Source organism: Perognathus longimembris, chromosome 9 (genome assembly GCF_023159225.1).
Source record: "Perognathus longimembris pacificus isolate PPM17 chromosome 9, ASM2315922v1, whole genome shotgun sequence".
Lineage (NCBI taxonomy): Eukaryota > Metazoa > Chordata > Mammalia > Rodentia > Heteromyidae > Perognathus > Perognathus longimembris.
In genome coordinates, this window is record NC_063169.1 from 72256579 (window position 1) to 72267217 (window position 10639).

General features: G+C 70.0%; 1 protein-coding gene across 1 annotated transcript; it reads left to right on the forward strand.

Annotated features, from left to right (window-relative positions):
- Positions 1-1697: 1697 nt before the first annotated feature.
- On the forward strand, positions 1698-9645 carry Kif25 (kinesin family member 25). Its single transcript, XM_048354572.1, has 11 exons — positions 1698-1795; positions 2086-2418; positions 2627-2663; positions 3132-3199; positions 3909-3983; positions 6055-6180; positions 6256-6435; positions 6941-7092; positions 8192-8362; positions 8855-9010; positions 9293-9645. Exons 1-11 carry the CDS (start codon positions 1698-1700, stop codon positions 9643-9645), a joined length of 1749 nt encoding a protein of 582 aa, XP_048210529.1.
- The last annotated feature ends 994 nt before the right edge of the window (positions 9646-10639 follow it).

Consider the following 10639-nt stretch of genomic DNA (forward strand, 5'->3'; position numbering starts at 1 on the left):
TTTATTTGCATGAGTTAGCTGTATGGGGCGGCTCCATCATTTCCTTACACACATTGTGCCCCGACCAAACCACCCCTTCCCTCTGCTCCTCCTCTGCTCCCTCACGCCAGGATTTCAACTCTGTCTCAGTCCTGCTCTGCTTGCTGGCTCCGTTGGCGGTCTCAGTCCTGCTCTGCTTGCGTGCTCTGTTGGCACTCTCAGTCCTGCTCTGCTTGCGTACTCTGTTGGTGATCTCAGTCCTGCTCTGCTTGCTGGCTTCGTTGGCGGTCTCAGTCCTGCTCTGCTTGCTGGCTTCGTTGGCGGTCTCAGTCCTGCTCTGCTTGCGTACTCTGTTGGTGATCTCAGTCCTGCTCTGCTTGCTGGCTTCGTTGGCGGTCTCAGTCCTGCTCTGCTTGCTGGCTTCGTTGGCGGTCTCAGTCCTGCTCTGCTTGCATGTTCCGTTGGTGGTCTCAGTCCTGCTCTGCTTGCTGGCTCCGTTGGCGGTCTCAGTCCTGCTCTGCTTGCTGGCTCAGTTGGCAGTCTCAGTCCTGCTCTGCTTGCTGGCTCCGTTGGTGGTCTCAGTCCTGCTCTGCTTGCGTGCTCTGTTGGCGGCCTGCCGCTTGATCTACAGAGCAACCCAGATTTTTGGCTGATTATTTCTGAGGCAGCGTCTCCCGGGCTTTTCTGCCCCGCCCAGCTTCGGGCCACAGCCTCCTGAGTGGCTGGGATGAGCGTGGGTCACGGGCGGCCAGCTGCCCTCCCCAGTTCCCAGCGCAGTTTCAGCAGAGTCCAGCATTCCATTCTCATGCATGCACGTGAAATTCCAATGCACACGGTCCATCCACTCACCCTCCTCTCCCACTGGTAACCCGAGGGGCAGGCTCCAGGGCTGGGGCGCCAGCGGGGGGGCCGGACCGCCGGGTGGCCCTGTGGGTCACCAGGAGCACAGCACGGCACGGGGGAGCATCCCCGTGTCCGCGGCTTGTCCTGCGGAGCTCCCTGTGGAGTTTGCTTCTGATCCCTCTGTACGGGGGAAGCGTTTGGATCCACTGGGCCATGTGATCTCTGGTCCTCACGGTGGGATGTGACCTTGGACACACATCGTCGTGGCGTGGTACGACCTGGGACCCCCGTCCGCACCGCGCGGTGTGACCTGGGATGCACCGTTCTTGCAGCTTGTCGCCTGGAGGCCGCCCGCCTGGAGCAGTGCGTGCGAGACCTGGGCTCGCGCCTCCTGCGGGAGCAGCGGAGGAGGAGGGCCCTGCATAATAGCCTGGTGGTGAGTGCCCGCGCAGCGCCCCCTGGCGGCCCTTCAGAAGCAGGCTCTCTCCAGATCCGCGCTGTGTGACGCGTCGCGGCGGGGGGGGGGTGGGCTGACCGCGGGGCCGCCGCGCAGGGCCTCACGCCGCGTGCGGGGGGGGGGGGGGCGCTCCCGCCCTGGACGCGCAGAGCCCCACCCGCAGGTGTGCGCACGTGTGGCCCAGGGCCTCACGCCGCGTGCACGGGGGGGGGGGGGGGGGCGCTCCCGCCCTGGACGCGCAGAGCCGCACTGGCCCAGCACCCGAGCGGCACTGCCCTCCGACCCCAGGGCGGGCCCGGGGCGGGAGCCGCGGCGCCCGGGAGCCGTCGGGGAAGCGCTGCCCTCCGCAGTTCCCGCCGGGGTGGCGGGGCCGCGTCTCCCCCGAGCCGCGCGTGAGGAGCTCCTTCCCGCCCGCCCCATGCAGGAGCTGAAGGGGAACATCAGGGTTCACTGCCGGGTCCGCCCCTTGCTGCCCTTCGATGCTGCGGAGCCTGACGGGGAGGCCTCCCAGGACAGGTGCGGGGGCGGGGCCGGGGCGGGGCTGAGGCGGGGCCGGGGCGGGGCTGGGGTGGGGCTGAGGGTGGGGCGGGGCTGGGGCGGGGCTAGGGCGGGGTAGGGGCGGGGCTGAGGGTGGGGCGGGGTGGGGCTAGGGCGGGATCGGGCGGGGCTGGGCCCGGGGCGGGGCCAGGGCAGTGCTGGGTCCGGGACCAGGGTGTGGAAGCGCGCTCCTGTGCCTGGGTCCACGGAGCCTGGTGTCTGGTGAGGGTCCCCCCTCTCCCCCCTCCCTCCCCCCGCCCCCCCGCCAGCCCTGCCGGGACTCTGCTACGGGAGACACTGCTCCACCCCGGACAGCGCCGCGCCCACCCCTCGTCCTGTGGGGAGGGAGGGCGTCAGGCTCTGTCCTTCACAGACCCCCACCCCGTGCAGGGAGGAGGCGTCACTCGGATTCCACCCGTGGTTCCCACCCGGGAGCCTGCGGTCGTGGACACGGGTCGTGCCAATGGCCCGTTCAGAGTTCCCCTTGTTCTCCCCCCTCCCCCGCTCCCCTGCCCCTGCGGAGGTCGGGGCGTCCACATCCGCGTCCACGTCCCCGTCCACATCCCCGTCCACGTCCCCGTCCACATCCGCGCCGTAGTCGGGCCCGGGCCCCGTCCCCAGCCTCGCTGGCTCTGTCCCCTGGTTCCTGGCTGGCGTCCGCACGGGAGCGCTCGCCCGCGCTCAGCGCTGGCCCAGGGGCCGGCGGAGGCCCCCGCTCGGGCTCTGCGTGGAGTGGCGAAGGGATCGTGCTCCGGGATCTGGAGCCGGGTGTCAGGAGTCCACCCGACCGCAGTGTTGCTTCCCCGGCAGCTCCGGCCCTGGCGACGTGGCCCGCGCCCTGGATGATGTGAGTAGCTCCTCACACAGGCGCCTCCCCTGCGCGGCCCGGGGGCCCGCCCCACGTAACCCGCGGAGCCCGGAGAGGGGCCACCGTGGGGGCAGCGACCTCCCCTCGGCCTGGCACGCGCAGCAAGGCACCGCCGCTCTGCCCCTCCTGGTCTGTGGGAACCCGGGTGATGGGCTGTGTCAGTCGCTCCAACCACAAGCACGGACAGCCCAGGCCCCCGCCTGGCCCCGGGCGGCGTGACCCCCCACCCCCCACCCCCCAGAGGTCAGCGAGCACGTGATGGGGAGGGCCAGGAGTGACAGGCCGCAGCGTGTACGGGCCACCTGCGCTCGGTCTCTGGTGCCCAGCGCCGGTGGGCCGCGGTGCTCGTGGCTCAGGGCTCTCGTGGCTCCGTGGCTGGCACCGGTTCCACGGTTAGCCGGTGAAACCCTGCAGGGGCAGTGTGCTCTGTGTCGTCCTCTCTGTTAGGAAACCGTCCTGGTGAAATGTCACCGGCCCGGCCACCCGGACACGGATAGGATGTACAGTTTTGAAAGGTAAGCAGAGAGTCTGGAATTGAGCCCTGTGTTAAACACGGTGGCCTTTGCGTGAGGGTTTGTTAACGTGGGTGCAGTTTATCCAGCAATCCTGCTAGTTGCAAGCATATAACTTGTGTGCTGAGCTTCAGGGTCACCCGCATCGTGGGCGGTACGGAGGCTTGAACTCGGGCCCTCCAGCTTGGTAGCCAGCTGCTCTTAGAGTTGACCCACCCCTCCAGCCTCCGTTTCTTTTTTTTTTGCTATCAGTTCTTGAGATAGGTTCCGGATTCCTTCTCGGAAGCAACTGGCCTATGCCCGTTTGTCTGTCATAGCTAGGATGGCAGGAGCATGCCACTGCGTCCAGCTGTGGGTCGGAGGTGGGGGGACCTCAGTTTTGCTGCCTCGAGTCCACATCCTCCTGGCCGAGTTCTCAAGTTGCCAGGATAATGGGCACGCGCACCAGTGCCCAGCCAAACCTGCATTCTTACGTCTTATATTTATGTATCTGCTTCTGCAGACTGGAGGGACGCTTGCTGGCGGCGTCTGCCCGTCCCCGCCGTGGGGGAGGGCGTGGGTGGGATCACAGCGGCCAGCCTCCGTGGGGGAGGGCGTGGGTGGGATCACAGCGGCCAGCCTCCGTGGGGGAGGGCACGGGAACCCTGGCCGACTGCGGACCCTGCTGGGTTCCTTCCTCTTCCATCAGTGCCATCTTTGCCTTTCCTCGCAGAGTCTATGGCCCTGCAGAGTCTCAGGCGGCTGTGTTTGAAGACGTGCGGCCCCTGCTCACCTCCCTCTTGGACGGGTAAGTTCAGGCGTTGCCATGGTGACGCGCCCCGCCCCCCCCTCCAGGAAGGAGTCCTGCCTGGCCGAGTGGGCACACCCCTCGCCCCCTCTGCCCTCCAGCCCCGCCCCGCGGGGTGTGGATGTCAGCCCTGGTCTGCAGCTGCTCCCCCTGCACCCAGGATTCTCTTGAGAACCCCAAATTCTTTGTGAGTCGTCTGTTGAGACCATCGGCGTTGGGCTAGGCAGTGTCCCCTTTGGGAGTCCGCGTCTGTTCTTGGAAATGCAGGTGCAGACTGGACAGCAGGGTGGCCCCAGAGGGGTGGGCCATCCCCAAGTCTGCCCTCGAGGCGCCTTCAAGGGCACCCCAGCAAAGCTGCCACCGCAGACAGGGGCCCGGGAGGGGGGGGAGGCTGTGACCTGCCGAGCGAGGTCTGCGCAGGAAGCTCGCGTCCCCGGGCCTGCGCCCCCACCCCCGGCCTGCGCCCCCCACCCCGGGCCTGCGCCCCCCCACCCCTGGGCCTGTGCCCCCCCACCCCCTGCTTGTGCCCCCCACCCCGGGCCTGTGTCCCCCACTCCCGGGCCTGCGCCCCCCACCCGGGGCCTGCGCCCCCCACCCTGTCTGCCCTCTGGCTGCCAGGCCTTTCTGCTCCCCCCGGGCTCGGTTCCGTGTTGGTTCCGTGCTGTGCCTGGCGCTGTCCCTGAGCGTCTGTGCTCTAGGCTGGCGCTCTACCGCTGGAGCCACGGCTCCACGTTGGCTTTTTGACGGTGAGTTGGAGGTCAGAGTCTCACGGGCTCTGCTGCTCCAGCTCCGCGCCACGGTCCTCGATCTCAGCCTCCCGGTGGCTGGGCGCACAGGGGTGACCCGCTGGCCTCTGGCGTCAACCATTTTTGTGTCCTGTGCTAAATATTTATAGTTGTCCCCCTGCAAATGGCTGCGGAGTCTCAGCAGCGGCAGCTTTCACGAAGCCACGTCCAGAGACGGGCCGGGCGCTGGGGCCGGGCGCTGGGGCCGGGCGCTGTGGTTGGACCGTCCTCGCCAGATTTGCCTTTCTTTTATACCTCAACCAGACCGTGTTAATTTAAACTTGGAGCGTCCTCTCATCCCAGATCTTCCCGGAGCCCCCGAGTCTGCCGAGGCCCCGGGCTCCCCACAGAGCTCCGCAGGGGTGGGGTGGGAAGGTTAGGGTGGACACGCGGGCTTTGTTCCTGAGCCGCTGAGACCCTGGAGGGAGCACGCGGCCCCTCTGCCCGGAAGTGGGGCGTTGGGCTTCTGGGGGCCCCGCTGGCCTCGGAGCCCGGGCGCTGGCTCTCTTGCTTTCTCTGTCACGGACTTGGCTGCTCTTCCGACGTCCAAACACCTTCTCAAAATCGCTTTGCCTAAGCCAGAGCTGCTGTGCCCGGCCAGACAGGTAAGTGTTGCCCACGTGGTTCTAACGGCCTTCGGCAGGCGTCTTGTAAGGGGGCCGGGCGGCCAGCCTCCCAGCCAGGAGAACCCCGACACCGGGAGCCGAGTCACGTCAGAAACTCATGTATGCCGCACCCTATCGCATCACTTCACTCTTCTCACTGCTGTTCGGGAAAGACAACATGACTGAGAAGGACGTAGGGCTTCGTAGTAGCCCTGATCCCCGGGGGGGGGGGGATGGGTTGCTGTCACCTCATGTGAGGTTGTGGGACGCGCTGTGTGTGGGGGCAGACAGCTCGGCGCGGTAGAGGAGTGTGCTCCCCTGGACATCCGCGTGGAGGCGGCTGTGAGGTCTCAGGGACGCCCGCGACGGCCAGAGGCTCACGCGAGCCCTGCGAAGGCAGAGGGGCCAGTGCTGTCCCCGGGGGGGGGGTGTCAGAATGCTGAGAAGTCCTGAGGCGTGCGTGTGTGTGTGTGTGTGTGTGCGCGCGCGTGCACGCAGGTGCGTGTGTAGTTTAACGCAGTGGTTTACAGCAACGTGGCTCTGAGTGAAGGGACGCGCGGACGATGGTGGTAGAATGAGAAGCTTGCGCGGGGGAACACAAGCTGAAACGCACCGACGTCCCACGTGCGCGCGGGAGCTCCTCGGCTCGTGCTTGGCTGCCCCCGAGCGTCTTCCCCGCAGGTACAACGTGTGCATCATGGCGTATGGGCAGACGGGGAGCGGGAAGAGCCACACCATGCTGGGGCCGCCTCCCGACGCGCCCCCCGACCCCGGCGTCGTCCCCCGAGCCGCGGACGAGCTCTTCAGGTACCCCGCGGGCCCCGCGGGCGCCTGGGTGGCCCGGCCCGCGCCCGGCGGCTCCATCGCCTCTCGTGTCCCCAGGCTCCTTGCGGAGAACCCGTCACAAAGCCCGCGCGTGGACGTGTCCGTCGTGGAGATTTATAACAATGACGTCTACGACCTCCTGGCCAAGGGCAGGGGTGGCGCCGCGGTGGCCGGCGCCAGGCGAGAGGTGGTGACCACCCCGGAGGGACAGGCGGAAGTGCCCGGGCTGACGTGCAGGTGAGTCCGCGTGGGCCGGACGGGGCGTGCCGTGCGCGGCGCACGCGGGAGCCCGCAGCCCGGCCGGGAGAGTCTGGACGCTCTCGGTTCCCGTTCGCCACCAAACGACTGCGAGTGGAGGCGTGGCCCAAGCGGTAGAGCCCCAGCCCTGAGCAGAAAGGCTAAAGGACAGCACCCAGTCTGTGAGCGCCAGCCCCAGTGTTCACACACACACACACACACACACACACACGTGTGAGCGCATCAAGGAGTCGTGAATACTGAGGGCTGTCGGGGCCGTCGGTCATTTTAGGGGGCCCATTGGAGGTGCCGCAGGGCGCACACAGGGCGTGAGTGGTGGCGAGGGAGGTTTGCCGTGCCTGCCGCCGGCTCCGTCCCCGTTCCTGAGCTCGGGCGCCCAGCCTACCCGAAAGGCACCGTGCGCGAGCAGAAGCACGGTGGGGCGCGGGCTGGGCGGTGGGCGCCCCGCCCCTCCGCCTCCGCTAACACGGGCGCCCCCTGCCAGGGCCGTCACCAGTGCCGTGGAATTTGTGGGCCTCCTCCACGGAGGTCTGCGGCTGCGGGTCACGCACCCCACGCTGGTGCACGCAGACTCCTCCCGATCTCACCTGGTGGTCACGGTCACGCTGACCACGGCCGCTCCACCGTGCAGCACGGGTGAGTCGCCATTTGGGCCAGGTCCGTCCACGGGGCAGGAGGCAGAGAGAGAGAGAGAGGGAGGGGGGAGCCAGCCAGCTACAGGGCCTGAGGCCTCCGAACCCACAGCCCGGAGGCCCCGGGACCCCAGGCTGAGGCGGGGAGGGGGGAGGGGAGGAGGGAGAGGGAGGCGAACAGCACCTTTGGAAACGAAGCTGTCAGGGCGTTCAGTGTATGAGCAGGCGCAGCTGGAGATCAGATGAAGCATGGGAAGGCCTGCGAAGGCCGGGCGAGGCCCTGGGGCGTCAGGGCACCCCGAGGTCCACTGTGCGAGGCGAGGGAGGACGGAGGAGCCGCTTCCGCAAGCGCGTGGCGGCCTGCGGGGCCCGTGCTCCGGCCCCGGCCCTGGAGGGGGCCGCCGCCGCCGCCACGCACACCGGCAGCCACGACGCGCATCCCCGAGGCCACGCTTGGCACCCGTGGCCACCAGGTGGCGGGCTTGGGGGCAGCGCGGTCCTGACTGGGGCCGTCATGGCTGGGCGCAGGACTCGGCCCTCCCGAGGGCCGTGGCCACGCGGGACCCACGGGGCCCGGGACACGCCAGGGAGAAGGGTCGCGGCCGGCCCTGTGCGCTGGGGAAGGGTGGGTTTGCGTTTGTTTAAAGCAAGAAGCCTGAGTGCTGCACATGGTGAGGACCCGCTATGTAGGTGACACAGTCAGGCGGAGGGGGGTGACACAGTCAGGCGGAGGGAGGTGACACGGCCAGGCGGAGGGGGGTGACACGGCCAGGCGGAGGGAGGTGACACAGTCAGGCGGAGGGAGGTGACACAGTCAGGCGGAGGGAGGTGACACGGCCAGGTGGAGGGGGGTGACACGGCCAGGCGGAGGGAGATGACACGGTCACACGGAGGGAGGTGACACAGTCAGGCGGAGGGGGGTGACACAGTCAGGCGGAGGGAGGTGACACGGCCAGGCGGAGGGGGGTGACACGGCCAGGCGGAGGGAGGTGACACGGTCACACGGAGGGAGGTGACACGGTCAGGCGGAGGGAGTTGTGGACGCGAAGCGCGCGCTCCGCCCCACCGTGTGACTTTCTCCGGTGCGTGTCTCCTCCCTCCAGACCCGCCGTCCAGCCCGGCCCCCGGCCAGGAGCGAGCCGGGGCGGGCAGGTGGCAGAGCGGCCCCCGCAGGGAGTCGCGGCCGTGGCTCAGCCCAGCCGAGGGGCCGGGCAGCCGGAGGCAGCGGCAGACCAAGCTGCAGCTGGTGGACTTGGCCGGGAGCGAGTGCGTGGGTGAGCGGAGGGCGTGGGCGAGCGGAGGGCGTGGGTGGGCGTGGGCGAGCGGAGGGCGTGGGCGGGCGGTGGGTGGGCGAGCACAGTGCGTGAGCGGTGGGCGTGGGCGAGTGGAGGGCAAGTGGAGGGCGTGGCGGGCACAGTGCATGGGTGAGCGGTGGGCGTGGGCGAGCACAGTGGGGGCGATGGGCGGGAGTGGCCGGCGGAAGCCCCCCCTTTCCCCCCCCCCCCGTGCAGGCCGGGAGCGCCACAGCGGGCCCCGTGGCGGGCTCCGTGGGGTCCCTGCCGCCCCCGGGTGGGGTGCCCGTCCTTTCACTCCGTCCCGTGCCCCAGGAGCTCTGCGCTGGTCTTCGGGGAGCTGCGCCCGGCTTGTAAGGGCTCCAGGGCTGAGAGCCTCCCCCCCCCCCGCCCCTGGCCCGGCGAGGCGCGTCCCGCCCGCCCCTGCGGTGGCGCGTGGCCCCTGGCGGCTGCCCTCCCCTCCGCCCTCTCCAGGCGCCTCGGGGGTGACGGGCGAGGCGCGGCGGGAGACCTCGTTCATCAACCGGAGCCTCGCAGCCCTGGCGGACGTGCTGGGGGCCCTGTCGGCGGGCGGCGGCCACGTCCCGTACCGGAACAGCAAGCTCACGCACCTGCTGCGGGACTCCATCGGTGCGTTCCTCCGGGGGGCCCCGGCACCCAGGGGGGCCGCGCCCGGCCCGAGGTGCGCGTTCCGGCCGCAGCCCCGTCTAGCAGGCCTGGCAGGTCGTGGTGGGTGCAGGGCCGGCCCGGGAGTCCACGCCCGAGTCCCCGGGCCGAGCGGGTGACCGCGCCGAGCAGTTCCGGCGCCGCGGAGGGGACAGCGGGGCTCCCCTCCCGCCTCGGCCCCCCCGGGGCCCACCCTGCGCCCCCCTGCTCCTCCAGCCCGCGCCTCGCCCCTCGTTCTTGGCTCAGGAGGCGACGCGAAGCTGCTGCTGCTCCTGTGTGTGGCTCCGGGCCGCGCGCGCCGGGCCGAGACCCTGCAGAGCCTGGCGTTCGGGGCCCGGGCGCGGCAGGCCCGGCGCGGCCGGCCAGGAGGCGGCGGCCCACGGGCCCCACCCACGCGTGAGCCCCCCGCCCCCCCGGCCTTCCTGTCCCGCTCCCCGGGGGCGTGCGAGCCCAGAAATAAACGCGGATGTGCCGGCTGCACGGAGAGCCCAGGCTGGTGTTCGGGGCTGCGGCGAGGGGGGCACGAAGGAGGGGCGGCGGAGGCCCCGGCAGGGCTCCCAGAGGGGCTCCGAGGCCTGGGGGGGTCGCTGCCCCCGTAGACCAGGCCAGACAAGGGCCCCAGCCCCCCCCCCCCCCCCGGGCTCAGGACCACAGACAGGGCTCCGCGCTCCCGGGGCTCTGTTCCTTTGCCAGGGGTGGGGTGAAGGCTTCGTTCAGAGTGGCCCCCCAGGCAGCGTGAGGTGGAGGGGAAAGGGCGGGATGGAGAGGGAGGGAGGGAGAGGGAGGGAGAGGGAGGGAGGGAGAGGGAGGGAGGGCCCAGAGCCCCCGCTCGCAGAATGGAGGTGCCAGGCGGGGCGTGGTGACTGTGACCCACAGCTGAGGCCGCTCGGGTGGAGGCTCGGGGCGTGGCCATGGGGCGTGAGCTCCCCCAGCGCGGATGCATGGAGAACACGCACCTGTCCACACGCACCTGTCCACACACGCCTGTCCACACGCACCTGTCCACACACGCCTGTCCACACGCGCCATGCCTGCCCGCCGCCCGGCCAGCTGTGGGGACGAGGAATGCGCGTCATCGAGTCACAGGTTCAGACGAGCACTGCGCCCCTGGGTGAAGACGCTGCTCCGGGCCGCGCCCATTTCCACAGGGGGCGAAGCCGCCCGGCACCCCCTCCACCCCCCACCCCTCCAGGCTCGCTGGGAGCCGCAGGGCCTGGCAGCCGTGCTCAGCCCACCGTCCAGCAGCGTGACGTCCTCCCTCTGTCCTCCCCCGGCCCGTGTGGCGCTCAGATTCACGGGACGACCGCCCACGTCCCTGGCCACGCCACGCACGGCTGTGGAGGCCGCCTAGGACAAGGGGGGCAGGAGAGGGGGCAGGAGAGGGGACAGGAGAGGGGACAGGCAGAGCACCGGGGGGCAGGAGAAGGAGCAGGCAGAGCACCGGGGGCAGGAGGTGGGCAGGCAGAGCATCAGGGGGCAGGAGAAGGGGCAGGCAGAGCACCGGGGGCAGGAGGGGGGCAGGCAGAGCACCAGGGGGCAGGAGAAGGGGCAAGCAGGCACCCGGGGGGGGCAGGAGAGGGGGCAGGCAGAGCA